At 38.6% G+C, this 27998-nt stretch overlaps 1 protein-coding gene across 7 annotated transcripts in view; it reads right to left on the reverse strand.

The window, feature by feature from the left end:
- Positions 1-27998, reverse strand: part of dlgap2a (discs, large (Drosophila) homolog-associated protein 2a) — a 189452-nt gene that overhangs the window by 48487 nt on the left and 112967 nt on the right. For all 7 annotated transcript variants that reach the window (XM_036210030.1, XM_036210029.1, XM_024266139.2 and 4 more), the window contains 2 exons: positions 20723-21864; positions 7970-8184 (listed from right to left, as the gene is read on the reverse strand). In XM_036210030.1, the coding sequence (XP_036065923.1) occupies positions 7970-8184; positions 20723-21864 (1357 nt within the window). The remainder of the gene's footprint in view (positions 1-7969; positions 8185-20722; positions 21865-27998) is intronic.

Below are 27998 nucleotides of genomic sequence, written 5' to 3' on the forward strand. Positions count from 1 at the left end.
AAGGTTTGTCACCATTACTGCATTGTTTATGTACCTTCTGTAGCTTTTACAACCCCACAAATAAACTAACTCCTATTGAGTCCCATTTTAGTTTCTATTGAGTTTATAGCAGCTGTCGACTCTGCAGAGTACGGAAGTAAAGAGAGAACAGGCTAAATGATCATCAGTTTAAACGTTTATTGGCATTAAACTTTATTTTAAGTACACAGGCTGTTCTGCTTCACTACTTCTTGCGCTTGTGATGTATCGTTTATTGGTGGGGGCGAGCGACGACCCGAACTGCAAAAAGTAACAGAGAGCTTCAAAGAGGTAAAGATGAAGAAAGGGGACACAACTTGACAAGCTGTTCTCACTTTAACATGATTTGCTGCTGTCAAATTTACCTTTAGCCAATTTAAACATCCCACAGGGACATCAATTTGCTACAGGTGCAGCAGAAACCCAACCTACAACACTACTGTGCTCGGTCCAATCTAATTCTGATCCATCAAGCCTAATGAACCATAATGCCACGAAATCCCTCATGTCAGGGGGGCTCTTGAATCTCCAAATTGTCCTTTACTATAGGGCCAACCATAAAAAGTTGCAGTGAAATTTAAGAAAAGTCAGTAAATTTTAAAACAGCTCAAATCAAGTCCTTGCTGTTTGCAAAGTGTTAATGAAATTCCTGTCAAGCTACATGTGAGGTGCATTCTTGAAAGTGTGTTTAACACATTCTGCTTAAGTTATTTATAAGTAAAAAAGATTTTTTTAACTTTTAACTCTACTTATCAGAGTCTGACAGCTGAGTTTCTTCATGTCATTTTACTGCACTATAGGGTTGGACCTGTGAAAATATGCATGTCACACTTCCGCTATGTACAATTTGCACATTGTCCACGTAAGTTTTTCCATCTTTCTTGATCCTACATGATATATATAATTCATAAGGGTTTCTTGTTGCATCCCGGTCTTTTATTTGGGGAAAGACTGAGCAAAACAAAATGAAGAAATAACAATGTGACGTCTGTGACTAAGGCACGGAGGCGTTTGGATCCATTTGCAAGCAGGTAGGGTTTATTAAACATCCAATACAGACAAGGGCAAAAGCAGAGACGTAGTCGGTGGCCAGGCAAAGGTCAAGGACGAGGAGCTAGACAGGAAGACGAGTAAGCAGGCAAGGGTCAAAAACTGGAGTAGGCTGACGTGGGATAAACGCTCGGAAATTGCTAGGGATAAACTAGGCAATACTTCGCGGAGATGATGAGTGAAGTGAAGGCTTAAATAAGGTGAGACTAATGGAGATGATGGAGTACAGCTGGTGAGAAGCAGTCAGTATTCTGGAGAGAGCTCCCTCTGGTGGTCAGGGGTGGAGCTGGGAGTTGGAGTCCTGACAAACAAACTAAGCTTAACAATTTATAATAAAGTTTCACTTTCAACAATTAAGGTTATACACAGAATTAGTTTACCTTGAGGACACTAGACCAAACCAATGTCTCTCTTAAGAATAAGCGATATAAATGTATTTATTTTTTCTTCTCTCAAGTGGTTAGCTATACTCTGGGGTGTCAGGGATGTTTGTGTTAAGGGTGCCTTGGGGCCCAGAATGAAAGGGGGTCCACAGAGGCCCCTAACACAAATTTGACTCTGTGCAATTGATCAATAATTGATTCATAAAAAATTTTTAAAAAAAGATTGATTTGTCACATAAAGCCAAAGTCAGCTAGCTTAATGCTAACGTTTGATGAAATTTCCCATAGGACCGCTAATCTTAATGCTCATTCGACGTAAACATAAATTACTGACTAAATGAACATCTTTATAAACTCACAGTCATGAATTTTCCAAACTCTTTTAAGGAAATATTTTTAAAGTAAACAATTTTTTGCTCATACTTTGGTTATTCTTTAAAAAAAATGTATACTTCTGTAGTGCGATCGCCACCTAGTGGCCAAACTGAAACGCCATCCAGGAGAAGCAGAACAATGTTTACAATGTTAGTGATCTGAACATTTTTGTTAGAGCTTCACTTTTTGAGAAACCATGTAACACTGTAAGATGTTAACAATCTCATTATTCCAATAATACATTTTACAGTGAACTATATCACATCAATGTGAATATATTCAAAACATATAGTGGATTATTCATGTAATTCTAAACAAATGTGTCTAAATGTGTAAACTCAAAATTGAATTGAATCAAAGTGAATTGCGAGGATTGAAAGAATAGAAAAAAAATCGGAATTGAATCAATTCAAGCTTTTGTGAATTGAATCGAATCATTTCTGGAAAATGTTATTGGTACCCAGTAATAATTAAAGTGCTTATCTGCTTGTATTATTTATTAAAGCCTGCCACAAAAATGCACAATCCCTTTGTGCGACTAAAAGGTTATAACATTATTACAGTATAATTTTGAGGGTAATCTTATTTTGGTAAATATAGTGAGTAATGATGGATACATCTACAAATGTGCTGCATTTACATTTGATTCCTCTCAAAATCAGGTTTGTAAACCTATCATGAAAATATCTGTGGACATTCAATCATATTATTATTCTTCAGCGTTTTTGGCAACAGTTTTGCCCCCATAAACCATAAAGCTTCCGGTGCTGATCCAATCATTTTAGAGCTTCTGTCAGTGGACTTAGAAGGAAGCCACATGTTCTGACCCACGCTGTTCAATGTCTGACCTCCAGAAGAGCCCTGCATATCTTTAGTTGAAACACAAAGAGAACAGTTTAGTCCGAGGGGCCAATAACAGCAGTTAATATCCCCTTCCTGCTATTGCATCTTTATAAATCACACACCGTTTACAGCAATTCAGATTAGCAAGTGGGGGAAAGAAACTGTTGGGAACGGAATGATTTATTGCTGTAAATCAAATACAGAGGTATAAGTTAATAATGGAGCTGAATCCTTGGAAACACAACAATAAGTCTTAAGAATTAAAGCCCTAAAAGTAAACTTTTGATAGATAGTTTGAATTTAAATGTAAGCATGATACGATTTATAAAAATAAACAAAAAAAACATCTGGTTTTGTATCTCTATATTGTCCTGCAAAAGCAAACGTCATCAGCACCGAACCAGAAATGCTCATCATTAGCTCATGCTGCGAGTGAGAGTGGAGACGTTTATGCGGCAGCAGAGCCAATATAGATTAGATGTTTCTGTGGGTGCTTCCCACTGCAGCTACAACAAAGAAGCATTGTGTTTGACAATATCTATAAAAATATAAAATAATAAAAACCCTGCTGGGTGGGGATGCACAGCAGAGAGTAGGGAGACCATCAGCGTTAATCTTGCTGGAGTCTTAAACTGCAAAAGAGGCCAATACAGGCCTCACTGTGCAGTGGGGTCAGACACAAGGATTTCTTTGGATTAAGTTCTTTCAGAAAAAAAAATGCATTGAATGCAGAATCTGAGATGACCCAGTAAGGAGGAGACCGACAAAAAAACTGACAAAAATCATAGTTTCTTTTAAAAATATCCCTATAAAAATACCTAAAAATTACAATAATGCTCTTTTCCTTTTATTTTTGTGGTCGCTCCCTTTAAGAATCGCCTCAGCAAATCATCCGCCTCCCATCTATCTCCATCCTCTGCATCCTCCTCACTCACACTCATGCCCTCCCTCACTGCACCAATGAATCTCCTTTTTGCTCTTTCTCAAGGCCTTCTTATTAGTGGTTCTAACGTCAGCATCTCAATGAACCAGATACCCTTATGTGAAATAATAGTCACACTATTTTCCTATTAGCCGGTGTTAGAATTTTTTTATGCATTCAAGTTGTATTTGTGTTTCTTGTGTCATTTTCAAATGTCATGTAAAGTTTGTCTTATGTATCTTAGATCATCACTTTAACCATTGTGAGCTGCAGCACCATTTGTTAAAGAAAGCTTTTTCTAACAGATATATCAAAAAGGGATAAATAAGCTTTTTTTTCCCCCAATTCCTTTATTTCTTGGAGTTCATGGCTAGTAAAGCAGCAAAGCCTGACAACAGGTCTTAGATGAGATAAAGTCAAGCTATAAAAACGTAAACATTTTACTTTTTTTAATGTGCTGTTGTTTAAAAAAATATAATAAAGTAAAAAAAAAATAGCTGTACACTAGATGCAGACATGAGGCAGTGATGTAAAAAATTAATGTTCTACTTTTTGTGTCAACAAAAACGTACCACAGACAGACCGGGGTAAATCAGCCTTGATACTCAGATGTGACTTATTTGTTATTAAAAAAAACATAAAACGGCTCATTTGTTCTTAATTGTACCACTCACCACCACTAGAGGGCACTGTAGGTATTTGTATCAGTATTTGCTACTGACAGCAATGCAGAAGAAGAAGCAATGCTCATTTACATCAGGCTTGGTGGAATTGTTCCAAAGCGACATTAAATGATGAAGAATTCAACAGATTTAGTGATTTAACGTGATATAAAGAGTTTAGTTAATTTGTTGGTATGTTCTTAATGCTACAGTTATCTGAATAATTGTTTGTATTTTGCACAAGTATTCTATATTCCTCCTATATTTCATAAGGGTAAATAAACATCAGTGTATTGCAGTAGTAAAGCACGCATATATATTCAGTCTATGATTATTATCTGTTCCCTTATTATGATTTGCCCTTTAAGATGAAATGTCTGCTTGGTCAAAAATTTTGTTAAATGAATTTCTCCCCAAAGTGTGACCTTCAGTATATATTATTTTACTTCTTTATTTTGCTTTTCTTTTGATGTATCTGTCACTTGTGCTCAAGAGAAACCTAAGCCTCATTTCCACTGAGAAGCACAGTCTGGTTCAGTTTAAAACGGTCCAGGCAATTAAGGTGAGTGTTTCCACTCAAAGTTGGACTGTCACGGCGCCTGTGGCGTGAAGCTAACAACAATAGAGGTCGTCCAATAGCTTATTTTTTTCCGCTTGACTTTTGGTATTTTGTACACAAAAACCACTTGATGTTGTTCACGAAAAAAATTGCGAGAGACGCAGAGAAATACAGCTTCTTTCTTGGCGCTTTCTTTTCTTTTAATTACCGTCCACCAATCAACATGTTTCAACCGTAGCCTAACCTAACTGGTCTGCTCCATTTTTCTATGGACCTACAACCAACAGGGCCCAAAAAAGGAATTGTTCATTCCAGTTTATTGGGATTAATTTATAATTAAAAAGCTCAAAATACCAGGCTGGACCGTACCTTACCGCTCAGTGGAAACAAGGCTTATAGTATAAAAATATGGTGTGTATCTTCATGAGTCAGCAGCTTTTAAATCCACAAAGCAATGTCTTTTATTGTATCACTGTCTACATTGAGGTATACTGGCTCATTGTTCTTTATAAAATGCTTTCAATTCACCGATGTTTGTTGGCAGGCACTTAATACAAGTTATTTCAGGGTCCTGCTGCTGAAAGTCTAGGCTTGGCAGTTAAAAAAAGCCCTGATAGAATTTTATTTTTATTTCTTCATAGACTTTGTATCTTCATCCTTTTACATGACCCAAGTTCAACCAAGCTCCTCCTCCCCCTCTATGTTTGACAATCATCAAGTTGAGCATACAGACCAAACAACTCCACCCTGGCCTTTTACTTTCCATTGGATATTGATTTAGTAGTCCTGTGGTTTCTTAAGATGAAGGTTCTTTTTTTTTTTTTTTTTTAAGCACTGCATCACGTGTCAAATTGCTGAGATGTGCAATCCTGAGAAGACGGGCAGTTCCTTTTAGAGCATTTATTGGCAAAATGTCGTTTTTGCTTATGAGTTTTTATTTCCAGACTGTTTGTAAATGATTTAAGAAGCTTTTGGATTGATGTAGAATCCCTGTTTTAATGGCTCTAAACAAAATGACAGCATGCTGATGATTGGCCAAGAGTAGACTGATAAAACTCCTTATTTTCCAGGGGTATGTACAGCTCACAGGACGGAACTCAGTATTCCACAAAACACCAGGACGTGGTTGCATATGGTTCTTGTATAGGATTCTATTTATTGTAGAAAAAATAATTGAGCATTATTGTCACTGTCAATCTGATGTTTACTTAAAGAGTAACCAAACTGGGCAGTTGGAGGCTAACTCCATTCTTAGCCCAGATTTGACAAAAGCCAAAAAGGGGCCGGGCTAGTGGAGCTGGTCTGAGCAGCGGGGGTGTGGCTTGGATCTATGATTGACAGTTAGGTTAGCTTCATGTAGCTGTAACACTAGAAAGCACAGTTTTGCACGTATTTTTTGAGAGATAACACTAATTTAAATATACCACGACATCAATCTATTTCTAAGCTTTAATTCAAACCATATTTTGTGAAAATCGGTTAAAAAATGAGGGAGCCAGTCTGATTTTTGTGGTTGATGCCCACATGTCTAACATTGAAACAGCTGCATTCTTCCTGACGCAACTCAATGCATAGCGATGGCGTCTGCGCGCGCACGTCTCTGTCTATAGCAGCAAACAGGCAAGGACCAGTCTAGTAATATATATCAATGCTCAAGACGCTGCTTATGCAATGCCTGACAGCGAAAGGGACCCGTGTCTGAGAGTGGTAAAATGCCGCTAGCATCGTAGCTAATAGGCTAATATATTAAGCAAACAATCCAGAGTAAAATGTTCATTGCAAATCCATCACTAGGACATAGTTTGCTGGATATAATGTCAATTGCACTCAACCTCTGTTGGCTTACTTCCAAGTCCACTGGAAAGTTGCGTAAGCCAGTAGATTTTTGACAAATGAGAGCAAGACACATGGCTGCGAGTCATGCTAAAGCTAACGACTGACCGCTACAGAATCAAAGATGGGCGGGGCTTTTATACTGGACCTGCAGAGCATGATAATGTGAAACTTCTGGGACTTACACTAGTTGACCAGTCACAAAATTCAACTGCCATACCTCGCACACAGACGGTTTGAGACTACATTTTCATGTATCAGTCTGCGCCACTTTTTGACATTTTGGGTGGACCCAACTCGCCATTTTTTGACATGCTGGCTGTTCACATTAAGCCTGCTATCTTATGGGGTCCAGATGACCACACCCTTATGTTGAATTGTTATCCAGCCTATGACAAAAGTGGACAGAATTTTCTGTGGACAGCAGTGAACATAAAAAATCATTGATAAAAAAGGTCTTGTGGGCTCTAGGTGACCCCAATCCTTTTAATGTGCCAATGGCTAAATCAGGGGTCACCAATAATAATCTTTATTTATATAGCACCTTTCAAGATAAAAATCACAAAGTGCCTCACAATAAAACACAGAATATAAAAACAGAGTTAAGAAAGGCAATTTTAAAAAGATGTGTTTTCAGCTGCTTTTTGAAAGAAAACACTGAGTCTACAGATCTGAGGCTGAGAGGAAGAAGTTCCAGAGAGATGGAGCAACAGCTGCAAAGGCTCTGTCACCTTTAGTTTTTAACCGAGTTCTTTTAACAACCAGCAGGCCCTGGTCACATGATCTGAGGGATCTGCTGGGAGAGTATAGCTGCACAAAGTCCTTTATATGGGCTGTCCTCAGGAAGCGGACCAGTACCCTAACCTGGTATTGGTACTGTTATCGCATCTTGAATGTTGGGGACACCTGATTTTATGGGAACAGCCAGCACGTCAAAAAACGACGAGTTGGGGACACCTAAAATGCCAAAAAGGGACCTAGAGGGGGCCTGAACCATACGTCTAAAGATGACAAGTTGGTAGTTAGAACTCATTGCCTACAGATGTTTGAATGTCTTGAAATGTTTTATTAAATCTCACCACTCTCCACATCAGGAGAAATACTTTCCTTAGTATTTAAAAACACTTAATAGTTTTACATCTTTTTGGATGACTGTCTTCAGAGAGAAACCAGCTGAAATCCCATGCTGAGGTGAAAGTGAAAAACAACTCAGATAATGTTCAAAATAAAAGGAGTATGAGAGTTCAGCGTTTGTATTGTCTGAACTCTGAAAGGCTTTTAACCGTGGATGTTGAAATGGGTAATTATGGGTTTTGAGTCATACCTGTGGGAGTCCAGTAAGTCCCTCGGTCTGATGATAGCCTTGACCAGGGCATCTTTCCGAACCGACTTCTGAGGCGATGTCTTTGGACTGGAGTCCGACTCTCCGCTCTCCTCGTCCCCCATGGCTTTAACATAGCTGCTGCTCCGCATCCGACGGCATGGGATCTCATCGTCTTTCCCACCTCCAGGATAGCCCCCCCACTCGTCCTGGGGCACCTGTTTGATAGAGCGCAAGACAAAAACAAACCTTTTGAGAGGGGCCGATATGAATTAGCAAAAAAAGGGGAAAAAAGATGTAAATGCAAGTGTTATGCAAGCTGTCTCTAAACAATGATAGTTTAAGATACAAAAATATGGACATTAGCATTCAGTAAAACAACTCATTATTTGCCTACAAGTTTGATCCACACATTAAAATATGATGTAACTGTATTATAACAAATTAATTATCGACACATTTTACATTCTTTTAATGCAGGACGTCATTAAAAAAATTATAGTTTTGTCAAAATAAAGTTTTGAAAATTAGCTAAACTTTTCCCCCCAGAAGTGCTTTTGAGATTTCATGGAAGCAGCGATTTTGAAAAGACCAACCCCTTATACTGCCCCTAGTGGAATGATAAAGCACTACAGGGCAGAAAACATGGTCCGAGTCCGGGCGTCTATCAAATACGATACTAGTAGTTTTATAGGGTTAAAAAAATAGAAATGAATTGCTTCTTTCTTTAAATGCTTTTTGTGGATTACTTATAGCTTTCTTTCTCTCAATGTTCAAACTAATCAGTAGTACAAAACATTGTGGAGGAACATATACAAGCAAATTAAATCATTTTCCTACGTGGTAGAATTAGCTTTCAAATGTTCAATTTACAGAATATATTAAAAGTGTTAAAGGACTGTTAAAGGACATTATGCTCGGTGTGAAAAAATGTAGAAAGTCATGGGCGTGCAGTAATAGAGAAGAATTATGCACTTTGATACCGAGCCTTTTTATTGCTGGAATCAATTTCAAGCAAAGTGTGTGTAACTGTTAAAGTTCAATATGAATACAGACAAAGTAGAACAACATTCTTTTTTTGAGTCATGATCACACAATAAAAGTCTATTATGGTTCACGCCATCACTCCGCAACACAGTAATGTTATTGTGTGATCTTAATAGGTTTCTGTATTAGAAATGGCCATGTTTATTAAAAATCTGTGGGGCCAGCATCACTCTCCATAATGAACTTGCACTCCAGTGTCACTGCAGAGAATATTACAGTTTTGCAGATTTTGTTTTTAATGAAACGCAACAGCAGAGCTGAATTAATGGAACTGCTGAGCAAGCAACTTCTTTTGTACTTAGACTTTGAGGATGTCCACTAATATATAACACATTTATTTTAAGACATATATTAATACAGCCTGTTGCGTCCACGCACCACAGTAAAATGCAACTCAGATAAATGCATTGAGCTCATGATACTTGTGACGGATGATGTGTTGTCCTCCTGCAAGCAGTGACTAACTCATGTTTACAAGTTCACGGGGAACTGGGTGACAGCGGCTCGTCTGTGCCAAAATGTCAGGAGGAGATAGGATTCGTGCAAATGTCACTAATGCGTCAGACACAAGACTTATTATTTTCTGATGCAGAGGCAAATGTTAACTGACATCCAATTATTATTTACAAGCAAATTAAATACAAAGGCGATTCCAAATGATGGGGTGGGGGGACACTACCAAGATAAAGAGAAAACTAGTCTAGGCAGCATTTTATTTTGAAGGCAACAGAAAATGCATGGCTCACCACTGGAATTAGTTATTTCTCTATGATACTGACTTAATGGAATAATGCATCTCCATCCACTAGAGCTGGCATAGCTCAAAGCAGCATTGTACGGGCTACAGATGCTTCCCACCTCTATCCTCTTTGGCTGAGGATATGCTACAAGCCCCTCACTCTCCCTTATGCCTCTGCAGCTCTGGTTAGACCTGCATGTGACAAATTCATTACCAAAAGTAAAAAACAAAACAAGACAGTGGCTTTCTTTTTGGTTTTATCTCCATAGCAACTATATTATTTAATCACCTTGGGGTTGACAAATAGGCCTATGTCATTTTTGGATTTCCTTAGCAACAGATGCTTTTTGTTAGCCAATATGTTCATACTTTATGTCATATTGTTTCATTCATCTTGAGTCAAAAATGCATGTATTACATTTTCACAATCATCTGGTAAAAAAGCTCCATGCTAACATAGCTCACTGGCAACTTTTGATGATGTCATCGAGTGTAAGTAACGTCCAATGTTTTCCATAACTCTCCGTTTGGAGGGCTAAATGTATGGGTAAAGGGAACTGTAGGGATTTTGGTAAGTTTTTGTGTATGTGGTTGGGGGAAACTGCAAAAATAATATGGTCTTTGAAGTCCAGGACTACTGTGAGACAAAAATATTAAAATATTATTCATAGCTGTTTTTATTTTTTTCTCATAACCTTAAGTTATAATGTAGTTTTGATGAGGACAGTCTTGATCCTTGAAGCTAGGCTGATGTGTTTATTGGCTTTTGTGTTGTAACAAACTATCACCAATGTATGTTAATTAAACACTCTAAATTTATATCAACAGATAAAAATGAACCTGAGATCAAAAGGATTCATTATACGTGAATGGATGTGTCAGACCTGCTTTACTGCACTTTTATTCTGATCATGTACTCAGCATGGGCATCCATGTATCCATTAGAACACAAACATATGCTCAAACACACACTGATAAAAGTCATTCATCTCCCCTCGCCAGACAGCCACACACCATCTCCTGAATGGAGTCCATGGGTTAATTAAGTCTTGGAGGGGTTTGATATTTTTAGACGTCTAATTAATAAAGGGAAAGCCAGAGGACAGGCGCATACTGTGGCGAGGTTTGTTTAATTTGGATTGGCTGATAAACGATGTAGATTGTGTGAGGCGTCTCTTTCTGAAGACGGAGAAAAGCACAAAGCAGCGGAGAGTGCTGACGGTTGTGAAAATACTTGTCAACTGGGAAAACTAGAAAAGCCTTAAAAGCAGTGGAAGTTTTTCACAGTTTTGCTGATTTTCATGCTTTAAACTTTATTTTTTTCTCGTTTGTCATAAGATTTTAAGCTGTTTTTGGGACCTTCCTTGCTGTAAAGTGATGGTAAAGCGCTCGACAGTACAACCCAGGAATAGAAGCAGAGGAGTTGTCACATTTACAGCTGAGTAAATGAAAGATTCTTAGCAACAAACAATACATCCCCATTGTATTCAGTCATTCGTGTGATCAATGTGAAAGGTTACAGTATGTCAAAGAGTGTGTGTTATACGTTAAAGACCCCCCACCACCCAAAAAAAAAAAATCCAATATCAACCTACTCCATAAAATTGATTGAAAATACAATCAGGTAAGTGACTATTTACACGTAATTTTCTAAATACCTGTGGCCAGTGGTGAAAGTTTTTCTTGGCTGCGTGAACCGGAGGAAGGGTTAGGATTACAGTTATGTTTAGGTTAATATGCGTGAATATTAACAACATTTAGCCTTAAAATACATGCAGGCGATGCAGCAATGAACCTCTAAGATGATTTTTTTGTAACTTATTGTGCTTGGTTGTAATACAATAAGTATGTGCAAAATATGAGTGTCTGCTTAAAGTCCTCATAGATATGGGTATTAGCAATTGATGCCAACTTATTATTCCAAATATCTGTGTTTTTTTTTTTAAACTTATCTTAAAATTTACGACAGAGTATTAGAGCTACCCAAAAATAAATAAATAAATAGACAACTTTGTTTTTTTCTCGTTAATTTAATACTTCTTTTTAACGTAAATTTATGCCTATTTCTTGTAATTTTCCTACGTTTTTCCTCTTAAAATAATGTCTTTTTCTTTTAAATTTACAAGATTTAAAGTTCTAATTTTATAACTTTAAATCACGTAAACGTACAAAAAAAAGTAAATAACTTAGCATATCAAATTTTAGGTTATAAATATACAACTTTATTCTTGTAATTTAACCGTTGCGGCTTTTTTCTCATAAATTTACGAGATTTAAAGTCATAATTTATTTTTTTTTGTTGTAAACTGGCCCTAATTGTATAAAATTGTTCTATAGTTGGAAAATGTTTTTACTGTGTTTTATTTTACTTTGTTGACTGAATACATTTATTTTTTAATTGAACTTCTTGTATTTTATTGTGATATTTTTCAAAGCAGCTTCTCCTGGGCTGAAATTCACACATTTCCTTTTGAATTCCATCAGATGCTGTACAATCCGACAAGTGGAAAGCAGCTTGACTAAGAGGTTTATAAAACCAACCTCACATTTGAGTCAAATTAGGTGAAGTCTAGAAAGCGCTTTAAAAATACTGTTCAGACAAAAAATAAATGAAGAATTCCCAACAATGCTCCTAAAAACTATCTTTAGTGATATAGGAAAAAAAAAAAAGAATTTGACTGACACTTGATTGCAAAGCTCTAAAGATGAAAAACTTTGCCACAAAAACTCAATGAGATGGAAAATAAGAATTTTAAAATAAGCAACCACTTAACTACTTAGATACTAAAACTTAATGTCTGGCTTCATAAATCATGTTGCAGTGAAAATGTCAGTTGGTTTCATTTGTGCTGCCGGCAGATTTTATAACAAAAATACAGAGATATGCTGTGATGGCTAAAGGGTTTCCACAGTTTAAAACAAGCCAAGAGCAGATCTGCCATAGTTCCTTTGAGCAATACATTTATATTTGTTTTCCAGTTGCTTTTACAAATCATCCCCGATACGGCTCAGTCTTTAAATATAAATTGATCCCGGAACTAAAAAAAAACAACCAGGAGACTAGAGATCTAGCTGATTTATCACAGGGTTTCATAATTAGACAAGAGATCAAGCAAAGCCACCATGACCAGGATCTAGAGTTCCCTTTGAGGGACTACTTAGAGGCCAGAAAAAAATGAAACATTTATCAATAAAAAGTAAATGAAATGCCACAAGGATTTTGCAAATGTCACATTGAAAAATAATCTTCAGTCTGTTTTATTACATGTTGCAAACAAGGTTGGTAGTTACAGGTATTGTGAATATGCTAATGTGGCTAACGTGTAGCGGTTTTGAACTATAGGTAGTATTTTTTTTCCTCAAAGTTTAAGATTACGAGTTAACGAAGTCACAGTAAGATTTGTTTTAGCTGTATTAGTCTGTTTTTTACGTGTCACAATTAAGGCTGGGAGTTATAGATATGAATATGTAACTTGGCTAACATTTCTACTGTAGGTAGCATGTCACAAACAAATTCTAGAGTTACTGTGAACGCCGTCTAAAGAGTATGACTGACTGTTTGGTCTTAGAGTTTGTTGTATTGTATAGAATAAAGAATAGATTTGCCGTGTTCCTGTTAATACACAATAGGGAGGATCATAGAAACATAATAGAAGACGATATTATTTATTCAAATTAATAATTTGTCACCTCAAAAAAAAAAAAAAAAAACAGGTTCAGAGAGTCTGTTGAGATGGATGCACAGATCGTAGAACTGATACATCAGCTTTATGAAACCTAATGGATCTCTTCTTCCAACACTTTACTGGAAAACTGCAACTAGTCTTAACAGAACTTCTTTAAAAAAATCTTTGAAAGCCAGACGTTCGACCCAGTCAAAGTTTGTGTCCCTGCATTGAAGAGTTGTCCACTTCAAAATTTTGAAAACTGATAAGCTATACATGGATGCAGAATTATATGGAAGCATTTGTGACTCAATATTTAAAATAAAACTAAATTCTGGAAATGCTTTTTCATGTAACTGCATTACTTGTCTCTTAAACAAAATGAAAAAGCAATTGTCCTAACGGCTTTTTCGTTTTCTTGTTCAACACCGCTCGTTCTGTAACATAATTATTTTTTTCATCAGATGTTTGTGAGAACACAGTGTTAAACTGTATAGCAATAATGTGACTTTTAATATAACAGAGCTTTCATGTTTTTCAATTAAATCATTTTGACCTGGCCTTGCAGAGCGCAGCCATGACATTAGATGTTTGTCAAAAAGGCTTTGGCATTTCGGGTGACGTGCTGCACCAGCACGCCATTTATATGCAGGTAGTGCAGATTGGGAATGTTAGCTTTGTGGAGTGACGTCTGTGTGTGCCAGGGGCCTTCTGAGGTCCATGAAGCACCTGCTGGCCAGCACTGCATTTAAGTAATGAACTCTCTACAGTTTGCATTGGTTCCTGTCAGGAAACTTAGTTCACTTGTAAGACAGGAACTGAGTTTTGGTGAAGTGGGAGTGATAATAGGGGAGGAATGCTTGCAGCTTAAATCCTTAAAAACACTTTTCTCATCCCAAACTCCCATCTTTCCATAAAAAATGACAAAAAGACTATTAACCAAACTGTTCCCTCACTGTTTAACACAAAAACCCACTCAGCAGCATTCAGCAGTCTGTGTGACAAACTTGTTTATTTCGCTGATGTTGAGATATTGTCAGATGTTGGTGTGAAAGTGGACTCTAACATGATCAATAAAAAGAGAAAAGTGTTAGAGGTTTCCACACACAAGCTGTGAGCTGCTCACACTCGAGCAGAGTCCCTTCAGGAAGCTTAACTCTGAGAGAAAGGTTTGAACCTTTTGTCGCCTGTTACACCTCTTATTTGAGAGTAAAATTGAAGGTAAAAATCCTGCCGCAGATGCATTGGATTTAATTGGATTGGATGGATTTTCACTCATTTTTGAAGCAGAAGAGCAGATTTTTTATTTTATTTTTTATGTTGGTGTTTTTTTATGTTCTTTCTTTTAGTCTCATCTGAAGGGGCTGATGAACTACTCAATAAAAATGAATACGCTAAATTTAAAACCTTCAAAAATATTGCTGAAAAATAAAAGCTAAACAAACTCTGACTACAGTTACAGTATTGCAAATAAAAAAGGGGGGATCTATTTAGAATTATTTTCCCCAAAAAGTAAATCACATTCTATGTGAATGTCTGTCTTTTACATATCTGACTGCATCATTGAATTCACAAACCATGTTAACTTTTTGAAACAGAAAACAAATAAACATTTTCTTGTAATTTCAATTGGGATAATAAAAGTTGCTGTCTTCTTATCAGCTTCTTGTGGACAAAGTTTTCACAGCCATCTAGGTCTTGAATGGCTTCAAAAGACCTCCACCACATTTTTCACACATTATATGTAACATTTCCCATGAACAGCTAAAAGGTAACTAGCAAAAACATGACGCTGAAAGTCTTAAAGACCCACTGCAATGAAAGTTGAAAGGTTAAAGATGAAGATGATGAGGTTCACGTTGGGATTGATGATGAGGATGGATAGAATCAGGAGAAACAGCTCATGGTAGATGTTTGGAGATAAATGTAGGGAACCAGATTCAGATGGTTAGGACACACGGATGGACAGTGATGATGTTGGTAAAAGAATAAGAGGTTTGAGCAACCAGGAAAGAGAACTAAAGGAAGACCAACGAGGAGATTCATGGATGTAATGAAGACGGATGTGGTAGATGGGGTTAGATGGAGGATTTGCACCACAGATGAAAAAAAAAAAAAAACAGAAGACAAAGAAGTCTACTCATGTAGTTTGAGGACACCAACATAAAACAATGGTAGCTTGTGCTTGACACTTTCCCTCAGTCTGTTATGCAAAAATAATTTTGTCTATGCAGCATGAAATTATCTCACGTGAGGCAACACATCTGGTTGACCTGATTTTGAAGCAGGAAAGAACAACCTAAGAACGGACAACTAAATCAAAACCACATATAAATATGTTTATTCTGGAATTCCTTTCCAAAAATGAGAAGGGAACCCCTGTTTTGTGCAGGAGGATGCGGCTGGTTTCTGTTTCATAGCCATTTGCTACTTTGCACTTCTATCAGCAGTGCCTGTGCCTTTCAAGCTTCCCCTTTGGCGAGCCAACATGGCAATTAATTGGCCGATTAAATCTTTCATCAGCAAAACCATCAAATACTAATCCTCCTATTGTACAGCACTGATGTTAGCAGAGAGTGAGTCGGAGCTTGGGAAGCAGCTGAGTCAGTCTGAGCTGAAAGCTGATGTGAGATTCCAGGTTTAAAAAAAGCAAAGCACATGGTTTACAGCTGTTGAGCTAGGTTCACACCGCCCTCTGCAACGTGCGTTTAAGCGACCACTTTTGGTAAAATGTCTGTAAACATAAAAAACTAAAGCATGTCAGTTCTGATGACATTTACATGTCTTGAGACCAAATCTACAAAAACTGAGAGAAAAGAATGCTTGAGAATAGTTTTGAAAATATCAAATCTGTCTGGATTACTTTCTTAAATGCAACCCCCCGCCCCATGTTCAATTTAAATCTCAAATAAAACAGTTAAGATTAAGGCTGATGTTTTTGCACGTATTTTCATGCACGAAAAATGATGGAAATTAATGTTGGCCACACGTAAAATTTTAAGTGCATCCAAGGGTTGATTTTGTTTTCAAAGTTCCCGTCAGCTGTCACGTTAGCTAGGTCCGTGTGACCAAGAAAAAAGTTCAGCACTGGCCGCACATATTTTGAAAATCTTGTGCAAATAGTCACTTTTTTTAATGAAATGTAAATCCACGTTCAAAACACAAAAGCTACACAAGTATCTTCGACCATTTTGGGGCTATATATACAAAAGCGGCATCAAATAAATGTGTGTTGAAATTTATCTAAGCCAAACATTGACCAATCGTGGACTCCGATTTGGTAGTGATGCATGGATGGCGTTACTTTTAATTCATAGAGATGCTTGAAATTGCAATTATATTACACCAAGTCTTTTGCATATTGGAATAGAGCCATGGATGAAAAAGACATCAACATTTCACACCAAACTAGCTGTAGGTGGGGGAAATAGTTAGTAAACAGTGGCAAAAAAAGAAGCCCCTCCCTGCTAATCCAGTGTGAGCACCATAGACTAAATATGTGTTCAAGAACCAATGTTTAGTCCACATGCCTGGTGTGTTCGTAGAGGAGCTTTAACTGTTAGTTATTAGTGGAATAGGTGTTGTCAGATTCTCTTTTCCAGTTAATATCCCATCAAAAACCCATTCCCGCGTTGATGTGTTAGGAAGGTCTCACTAGGGCTAATTTGCCAGTCAGAGAATGACGGCTAATCTAAGCTCCAGAGAAAGACACCAATAATATTCCCTCTCCGGTGGATTCATTTCAGCATCTCATCTGGGAACGGAGTTTGTCATACTTTGAGGAAACTTTGCTCAGTCTTTTCATCGTCAGTCAAGGATGCAAACAAGGTGACTTGCACATCATTAAACCATCTGGCGCGCAATAAAACCCAATAACACTTCCTCACATCCATCCTTCTTTTCACGGGGCGCACAAACTCTCTCTGAACAGCTTTTTTTTTGGTTTTGTTTTTTTTTAGCGTCCAGACATTTAGGGCTAATATCAATTCAGCAGCAGGAACTAAATACTTCTCAATGTGACCCCCCCACCCCCATTGTGTGCAGAGTGTCATTACCGACTATTGGCTCTATCTCTCTGCCTGACTGCTCCCGGTGATGAGTAAACCACGGAAGCAATGGGGAGCAAAAGCAGTCATCTCATTTGCTGCGTTTCCTGTTTTTCCGAACTCTCTGGAGGACCCAAAGTGCATTCACGGGGATATAAAACTCAGAGGTGCACGTCTCCGATCCCCCCCCACACACACACCTCCCCTCTCTTTTTAATACATCTTCTCTGAGAGATCCCTGAGAGGGCATCGATTCCCCTCCCGGGAAGGGAAGATGTGTCTCACCCTGTGCGGACTGGATTGATAATACTGAGCTAAATATAGCCCTGCGGCAAGGAGCAAGAGACCGGGATATTTTTAGAAGTGTTTATGGTGCCACGACTTGGACACTACTTCAGCGGAATGACCAAACAGAGAGGAGGAAGTGTAGGGGTGGGAGGGGGGCACCAACACTGCTTCATTGAAAGATTACTTCACTTAGTGGGATTGCATTAAATTAGAGTGGAGGAGGGTGTCCCTAGTTAAACCCCAAAGGATGATCAATTAAGCTTAAAAATGCGCCTGTCAGAATTACATAACTTTCTGTTGACGGGAACTTAGACTGATGGATTCCTTCAGTTCCACCGGCTGATTTGACTAATGTATTGGTTTTCTATCTATCAGACGTTGGGATCCATACAGCCAACTCTCTAGTTTGGAGTTTCTGACGGGTTCTTTGCTGACTTTCTTTTTTTAATAATGCAGAATTTACATTAAGTTTCCAAACACATTATGCCTCCGGTCAGGTTTTCATGGTCATTATATGAAGTCATTTGATTTTGAGTTTCTGCTGATACTGAGTTCTAATCCGATACTTTAGTAACAATGAACATATTGAATAAAGATCCAGATTGTCCTTCATTTTTACTTTATTCACCTTCTTTTATCATTTAAAACTTAGAGAACTTCTGTGAAGTAGTGTTAAGAAATAGAGCAATTGATAAAATAGTTAACTAATTACTAGTTAAATTAGGTAATAATCAGTTATGTGAGACAGTTTGGTGACTGTCGCGTTAGTATCTACAGAGTTATTGAACATTTTTTATTATATTTGATTCATATCTCCATTAAAAATGAATGATGAATTTCTTACAAAATTGTTGTAGCATAAATACAACGATGAGCATGGCTCTTATTAATGCAACCATTTATTTACTTCAACTGTTTCTTAGGTTGTGTCAGAATTCCCCCCCTAATCACTATATAGTGCATTCGCCATTTTCTAGAGCTGTCCGAATCTACTAGTTCCAAAATTGAGTGCACTCGAAATTTCCCAGAAGTCTTTGCAAAAACGTACGTGCATCGATGCTCACTAGATTAGCTAATTTAGACCCCAATGAATTACGTTCGAACAATTTCTAACAAAAAAATGTGTTTAAAAGTAATATTTGAACAAATCATCCACATTTTCACCATCAGAGCACAGTGGAGTCATAATTAAATGTCTTAAAATGTTTGTATTTATTCGATTTTCACTTTGTGAAATTGGTGACGTCAGATCTGGTGTTTAGAAAAACGAAAGAAAAGAAGTGAAAATCATGTCCGAAAGGGCACTATACAGTCCTTCACTATATAGTTTTTTAGTACTTAGGGATTGGGGGGGATTTGGACACAACCTTAAACATTACTGATTTCTTTTGGATCAATTTTTCCCAGATCTTACACTTTGTAGATGGTCCCTTGGCAGCTGTCTCACTGTTGATACAAAAATCTGAAATTCTTTCTTTAAAATTCCTTTGTAGGTCATAGCTTGCATTCAGACAAACCAATAGAGACACTTGCTGTCAGTTTTAAACATTCATTAAAAAGATTTTTAAAGCCCAAAAGTCTGAATCTGTGAATATCTTGCTAACTTTACCAGTTTTTGTGTGCTTCCTGCTCAAACTGAGCAGAGTGATGGGTGATGGGAAGGGGGGTTGTGGGTAGTCCACGCCCACAATTCACAGTACCCCTATTCAGAAGCAAATTTCTACTGCTGCTCTGCAGAAACTATGTCCTAGGAAATTACAGGTTTTTGTTTTTTAAATCATAATCATAAAAAAAGACTACTGGAAACACTTAAAGTAAATCAGAAGATAATTGGAGGTTTATTTTTTTCAAGTTTGGGGATTTAAAGGGCCTTTTTCATGAAAAATCCCTTTTTTGAGCTTTCGGGTGTATTATTATGTTCATTCCTCACTATAAAGAACTTTAAAGCGGTATTTTGATCCATTCTCGAATTTCTGAGCAATCCTCTAAAAACTCCTAACAGCAGCCACTCCCATACCCACAAAGCTCAAAGACCGAAAGGTGGAGAAAAAAAAGTTTACAAAAATAACTAATGCTTCATAAATAATGTGTTCTTTAGTGTGCCAAATGTAATGTATGATCTTATATGTGGAAAAAGTTTACTCTTAAGAAAAGCATGGTTTAGGACCTTTAAGGTAGGGGCCAATTATTTTATATATATTGTGGCATGTAGAGAAAATATAAGCTGGGAAACTTTTTTTTGGAAAGTGCTGACTTCTTCAGGATTGATCGCTCTGTGTCTGTGGTTTCCTGCAGAGCCAATGATGTCAGAACTGAGCGTAAATGCTAACCTTTCTCCAAAGTGAAAGAAAGCCATGGAAAAAAAAAAAAAAAACACAGCGAAGAATGCAAAAAAATATCTACTCTTATGTCGGAACTTTTCTTCTCATTTCTGATAAGACTTCCCCTCAGGCAAAGATCATTTACAGAGTTAATTGATTTGTCCTGCTGCGTTCGTTCCTTCTACTTGCAGTCGCATGCTGAGCCACAGAACAGGCTCACATTGTGATATCTAGGAAAATGACAAACAAAATGCTCTCTTTTAGTAGAATCAGAAATCCAGCTGTGATGAGTAGCTATGTTTCTCCGTCTATTGATTCATCATAAAGGCTCCTGCCATTCAAAACATGCTCTGGTTTTAGAAATGGATTTTTGTCTTTGGGATTCAGTGCTTGTCGTTATTAGCAATTTTACCCTCTGAAAACTTAATAAAGCGACAGAGAGATGAAACATTTATGTCCCCGGACTCTTTGGAGATAAAGACAAAGAACACGACTGCTTGTGGAAAAGTTTGAGAAGAAAAAGTATCTGACAAGTTTATAATTGGAGGCGAAACATTCATCCGGGAAGGCTAATGAATCAGTGGTGTATAAAGGATTGAAGAAAAATATAACAGAACTGTTTAAAAATGATTCATTTTATCCAAACTCACCTGTAGATAGCTACAGGGCCGGATGTTGGGCTTCAGATCAGAGGGAATCATGGGTTTTTCTAGGTTGAGTGAAGACTTCCTGTAGGCTTCCTTGGCTTGGCTGACGGTGAGCGTTGACCAGGAGCTCCTCTTCATGAATTTGCCCTCTGGCGCCATGCTCATGCTCTCGCAAGCCGAACACTTGACGTCGTTGTTACTCTTCGAGGTTTTCAGGGACAGGTCTCCGGCCAGGTGGCTGTGCACTGAGTCGGGGTAACAGTGGCTAATGTGGTCCACCGGATGGTGCGACATGATGCTCGGTGTTCTGTACGTGCTGTCGCTGTCCAGATTGTCGTCTGAACTCCACCATCCTCCAGAGCGATGCTTGCCGCCGCCCTCAGATTTGCGATCTTTGCTTTTGCTGCGTTTGCTGTGTTTGTGGTGGCCTTGGTGGTGGTGATGGTGGTGGCGCGAGCCTTCCCTGTGCGAGTCGCTTTTGGTGCCGTTCATCTTGGAAGAACCCTCTAGGGAGTGTGACTTGGTAAAAAGTTTTTGTACAGAGTGGACCAGGTGTCGGATTCGTCCGGGGCTTTCGTTGCGCTGCTCCGTGGTGGTGGTGGTGGTGGCTGTGCGTTGGTACTGCAGTGTGTGAAAACCATCCCGGTGCAGCGGCATCTGCTTTTCAAACTGGTCCAACAGGTTGGCTGGGATCCGGTTCATCTTGCCGCTGCCACCGTGTGAGGAACCTCCATCGTCTCGGGAGTCTCTTCCACCGGAAGTGTTTCCGCCGCTGTCCCGGGAGCCACTACCATAGTGCATACGAGGGAAAGTGCTACTAGCGATTGAGTGGTCTGTGGCAGACAGGGACACAGGCATCATCATGCACTCAGAGTGGATGGAGCTGCGTGGGGAGCAGCGGTGGAGACTCTCAAGGGGGTAGCTCTCAGTGGGGCTAAGGAGGTAGGAGGGGGAGCGTGCATCACCATGAAAGTGGTGGTCCAGGGAGTGGTCACAATCAGCCAGGCCGCAGGTGTGAGCTGAGGTGGGGGATGTGAGCTGGAGCTGGGGAGGGCGGCCACCAGAGAGACCCTTCATGTTCCTGGGTGGAGGGGTGTAGCTGTCCTCATCGAAGTACTGCGAGGGCGACCATGAATACTGCTGGTCTGTAAGAAAGAAAACAAAAAAAATATATATAGATACATTATTTTTTATTTATTTTAAAAATATAAGTTTACCTCAAAACAGAAAAGATTTATGTTTAGAACTCTACATTAAAGGATGGGAACCAAAAACCTTAAAATAAAGCCTCAATTTCACTGAAATGGAGCTGAACATCCGGGCGGAGCTACTGTCATCACAGGATAAACTTGTTGATTGGTGGAAGGTCCTTACAACAAAAGAAAATGCCAAACCAAAGCCAAAGGTTTTCTCCTCTTTTCAATATAATATATATAGAGGCCGGACACATCTGAGAATACCCAAATCCGAGAATACGAAAGAACCTCGTCCCTGTCTCATCCCCTACTGCACCCCTGCGGCCAAAGAACGTGTGTTACCGATGGGCCGGCGTGCTCTGGGAGCGGAGATACACCTCAGCAATGCAATACATCCTTCTGACGCAAATGTTTAATACAACCATCTGGAGTTTTTGTAACAAATAGGAAGAGTCATGTGACTGAAAAAAAAAAATCAGCAAATATGTAAAACTGCGAATAATGAAATGCGAAAAAGTAGGGGAACACTGTACTCCTCTTCGCCGCCCACAGTCTTCTCTCAAACATCCTTAAATTCTTTGTTTATACAAAGTACCAAAAGTCAATCATAAAAAAAGGTTTGCAGGATGACCTCCATGGTTGTAGTTGTTGATAGCCACTACCATGATGCAAAGCAATCAATCTAGTCTCCAAATGGGTCGTGCCGGTCCAACTTGTCGTGGAACTACCTAAAACAGTAGTGTCAAACATACAGCCCGGTTGCCACATCCGACAGTTTAATCCAGTCCAGTCATGAAGAGAGAAAATAAATATGGATGTTGAAAAAAAGCAAGTTTGTAACCCATTCCTGTGGCGAGTTCTGGTTATTTAAAGAAATGGCTGCAATGCGCCATTCCAGCTCGAGGGGAAGCAAAGGAAAAGAAATACCAGCATAACAAGAGATCAAGAAATTCATTTCCAAGGGCGTACCACGTCTGGGTAAGGTTTGACTCCACAATTATCAAAATATTGTTGTCAAAAAGATAATAATAGTAACAAGTGATTAGGCTACTAGGTTTTTTGAGGTATTTTTTTCCAACTGAGAAAAAACAAAGCTGCAGATAACAAGTTGACCATATCTTATTTTGCTATTATGTTACTGGTCAGACTCACAGGTTGAATGTGGCCCCTGAACCAAAATGAGTTGGACACCCCTGGCCTAAACCGTGCCACACAGTACCACTCAGTGGAAACATGGCTTAAGAGCATCCAAACTGTAGGTTTCTGAGTCAAAAATACCTCAACTCTACAACGTTTTCTCTTTTAATCAAATCTTTTATGGCACTGTTGTGGAGGTAAAGGAAAGGGGGGGCAGAGAAAATGAATAAAAGGAGGGGCAGACGGCAAGTAGGAGCCCGCATTGCCATTTATCCAATGCAAAGTGAAATAATAGCCTATCACTCTGCGGTGCCGGTGTCATCCGTCAAACCCAGAGGTGTGCTCTGATAGGTGTACGGACGGATAGAAGTCCTTGGGAGGCGATCACCAAATGCACCACGCTCTCTTCTGTTGGTCATGTAGTCTCAGATTAAAAAGCAGCGCTGGGTGATTGGTGCCCAAGGACAAATATCCCTCCTCTGTGGTGTCCAACATGTTTAACTAAAATGACAAAGAAGGCGTACTTGATCATTTTGTCACTTTTCTTCAGTGCCTTTCAAAGGACACCAAAATGATGATTTAAATACTCAATCGCACCACGATGTGCAATATATTTGTTTGTCCAAACAAGACTTCATTCAGGAGACAATAAAAAGACAATAACGAGTGCCTTCACTTTATGATCTTCCAGCCAAAGTGGCTACATTTTCATTGTTCAGTTATAAGACCACACCATATTCTTCTGAGCATGAAAACTTCTGTACTTCTGAACAAAGATACACACTCCCCCTGAATCAGAAGCTGATTCTGACAGTATGACGGTTTACCCAAGGACTATTTTTAACTTATTTGCACCCTGTTTGGTGAAATACAAAACAAACATTATAAAGCTAAGCCCACTTGCTTGCAATTGATATGCGTCATAAACTCATGCACTGAAGCAGCAACCCCATAAAGTGAAGGACAGTGGTTATGAGCTGCAGAGGAAGGGGAGGGCAAGAAGGAAGAGGATTCCAGACAAAACTGTCTCTTTTCAAGTGCGCCAACAATGACATTTTAATGAACATGTTATTTAAATAAATCCTGATACAAGTCTGACTCAAACGTCCAAACATCCTAAAAAGTGACTTGCATATGTTTTAAGAAAAAAACCTGTAGCAGTAGTTTTCTTAGTTCTCTCGACATAGAAGCGCTTTTAATTTTATGGTATTACTTCATTATGATGAACATGACTGTTTGATGTGTGTTGCTAAAGCAGGAATGATGCTGTTTTGAGTCAGAAATCATTAGGAAATATACAATTGTTTGTTGTTTTACAGGAAACAGGAAATCCCATTGAGACTTACATCTCTTTTTCAAGGGAGACCTGGTCCAAAAGGCATCAATGCAAGAGTTTTTAATGCTGAAGCCTAAAATGGGCGTTTACACGTTTACAAACACTTTTCATTGGCAGTGGTCACTTGAACTTGTGTTGCTGATGGGAGTGTGAACATAGCTTCACGTCTAAAAATAAAAGCTCTCCTTTCCATGCCTTACATTGGTAATGCAGAAACACCAACTAACCGTTATGTAAATATATAGTTTAATAATTTGTGATTAAATATACATTACAAACTTGTGACCAATCAAAGCCCAAGACTTAACATCAAAGACTTTACTTGGACTTGCCGAAAGAGGCTTGTGAGTATCTCTGACTACACAATGAACTAATTTCTAATTTTTTACAGTGTTGGAGCAGACTAGGTTTCATTTTTCCAAGCAAACATGACAGTTTCTGAAAAACTCATCTCACATTTACTGTCCAGTTGTAATATGCACTGGAACCGAACTCGTGTTCCCGCTGCAACTCAATCATTCTCTCCTTGTTATGCCAGCTATTCACAGATGCTACTATGCTTCTAATGCTGACTCATTTGGATTGGATGGGGCAGTTTGGTAACCGGAAGAAAGTTTGTTCAACCGCAATTGGCACAGCTGTGGTGGAGTGGTAGGGCGATCAACCTCTGATCAGAAGATTGCAGGTTCAATTCCCGCCCATGTGTCGAAGTGTCTTTAGGCAAGAACCCCACATTGCCTATGGTGGTTATAGGGTTGGCGCCAGTGTTTGGCAGCAAAGCGGTAGAAAGTGCTATACATCATTTATCCTTTACAATTGGAGTCTACAATGGCAGGCGTGGCCAGAAAAAAAGTAAAACAGAGGAAATTCTACGAATACGCTTGGTAGTAGTTTCACTGCAACATCTCAAATAGCCAATTAACGGAGTGCTGAATGCTAACAGGCAGTTCTTGCATCATTAAACCTTACTGACCTCAACCTTTTGTTATTAGTTGGCATTTGCTGTACTTAAATGGCTCCAACACAGTTTATGCACCGTTGTCATCAATGTAAAAAAGTGACATTAAATTAAGTGCCTGCAGATTTCCGTGAAGACGTATTAGCATTAAAGGTTACAACTATGAGAATTGGATTTTGCATTTGGAAGTGTTGTTAGTAAAACATATGCATGGATGTTCATGTCACAGAAAATGTTTTCAAAGTTTCTAATGAGGTCTAAGATCTGAACCCCTGTGGAGCATAAATGTTCTCATGATGTTCTTCATCTGTTTAGATGAAAAACAAATGTATAGTGTTCATTACTAGGCAGCCGGATTAAGAAATAGATCTACTTTACGCAAGAAAAAGGTTATATTCCCTAAAGAGAAAATAGTTTCTGTGTGTAGGGGAATAACTAAATTGGAAGTGTCTGTCAAAAAGGGATGTTTTATTGGGAAAAATGTGATAACACCTGGTCATCCTCGTTCACTGCAGCTGGCAGATGGAGCCAAGATGACGTTGCATTATTGATTGATGCGAAACAACCTTTCCATTTGATGTTATGCCACTGTTGCTTCAAGGCCTGTCTTTTGACGGCTGACTTTTCCCCGAGGTGCTCAAGGAGTTGTGCTGAATAAATTATCTACCCGCGGAGTTCAGGCACTTCCTGAGATTATAAAACAGATGACAGACTCATCCAGCCTTAATCTCTCATGACTCCTTTTTCCTTCTTTCTATTACTAAATTCAGCCTTAGAGGAAAAGTAAAAAATAAAATAGTTTGAAGGAAAGAAAGAGTCATACATAATATTTTGAAGGTTATTTAATATTTGAACATGGCATACTGGGGAAACAGACTTCTCCGTTTATGTGTACCACACTAAGCAGAGAGACGAATGTGAGTGACATCTGAAGAAATGGAGAGGGCTTGTTGTTTTTACACTCGTACCATCACTAGCTATCACATTATCAGCTTCATGGCAAGGGTGCCAACAGTTTTAAATGGAGTGTTAGGAGGGATAGCAGATTTTAAAACTGGAGGGAGTTATATTTTAAAACAAGATGCAACGATGAAAGAAAGTTGATAAGGCTTTACTTAATAGTTAATTAATGTTTAATTATAAATTAACAAACATGAAGAGATATTTATTATAAAGTCTTACCAGAAAGGGCATATAATATACAGTGATTTCAATACAGTGATTAAAGGTCATGTTTGAGCTGGTATCTTAGAAGCTTGGGTTGGATGGTTTGGCGAGGCTAGTTGGGGTTGTGGTGGGTGCAGGATGAAGAGGTTACTTTATGGGAGGAGGAGAGGATTCAACCAGAGGAACAGAGTTTAAGGTGTTTTGCTATAGAGGATCCCACTGAGGGCTCCCACTCAGGGGGGTTGTCTGGGCCTGCTTTTGGTAAAATGTATTTGACTTGTATTGCTTATTTGGCTTGGCGACCCATACTTGATTGGAGGGGAGTAGCCAATGATCCACTTGTCTGGGTAAGCTAGTGGTTGTGCCCCATGGTTTTTGGCCTGGAGGCCCTAAATCTACATTCCTGAGATCCCTGCCTGGGCTGGGACTTGCATTGTTTGTGGGTTTTCATATTAGAGCTGATTTTTCCTCTAGTGGGCTCTCTATCCCAGGGATAGGCAACTCCAAGCCTTGAGGGTAGCATTCCTTTTCCAACATCCCCTGCTCTGGCATTTTCTAATTGGCTGGACACACCTGAACCAGGTAATCAGTCATTGCAGGGCTTGGATATCTGGAAATAATGCAGACACTGCAGCCCTCAAGGCTTGGAATTGTGTATCCCTGATCTAGCCCTATGTCTGGGTGCTAGTGTTGGGTTGTCCAGGGTGGTTACTTTGGGGAGCCCTGGCTTCTGATGCAGACTCTCTGGATGGGTGTCTGGTTTTCACCTTACTTTATTTATTCAGTAACATCACTGTCTATCTTGGTAAACTCACACTCATTTGATCAACACAGACATTCATGTGTGCATGTATAGTAACTTCTGCCAGTCACTTATTCTGCAAGTCATCCCTCTAAAGAAGATTAAAGGCATCAGTAATTTTCATCGTGAAATACAAGTAACCACAGTAACAAAGAATACTATTGATAAAATACTCTTTGGTGTAAACATGGGACTTGGTCCGTATATGTGTACATGTGTAGGTTCATGTGAAAATGTATTTCAAAGATTGTGTAGTCCGTATTTATGTGAAAGTATGCCTTTGTACACAAAAATTAACCCTGTGTTAGGGATAGTACTTCGTTTTACTCTCTTTTATTCATGTATCCTTTCAAACATTCCTCATTCACTTTCCCTTCCTTGTCCATATCTAATTGAAATTTAGAATGAATATGCAACTTATTAAAATTCAAGAGGTTTATGCAAATACATTGTTCCTTAATTTATCACAGGGATTATTTTTAAAACTGACACGCAATAGGTGGAGTCTGTGAACTAGAATTATGGATGTTGTGAGAATGTAAAATCCCTCATTATTTACTTGATGTGCTTTTCAGACGGAAATGTTGTGTTTACACACAACAAAGATCTGATTGTGATTGAAGATTTAGGTAAATGTGGCAAACGCAGCACGAAGGGGATTGATTGACAATATCAACAGCCAA

The sequence above is a fragment of the Oryzias melastigma genome, linkage group LG22 (genome assembly GCF_002922805.2).
Source record: "Oryzias melastigma strain HK-1 linkage group LG22, ASM292280v2, whole genome shotgun sequence".
Lineage (NCBI taxonomy): Eukaryota > Metazoa > Chordata > Actinopteri > Beloniformes > Adrianichthyidae > Oryzias > Oryzias melastigma.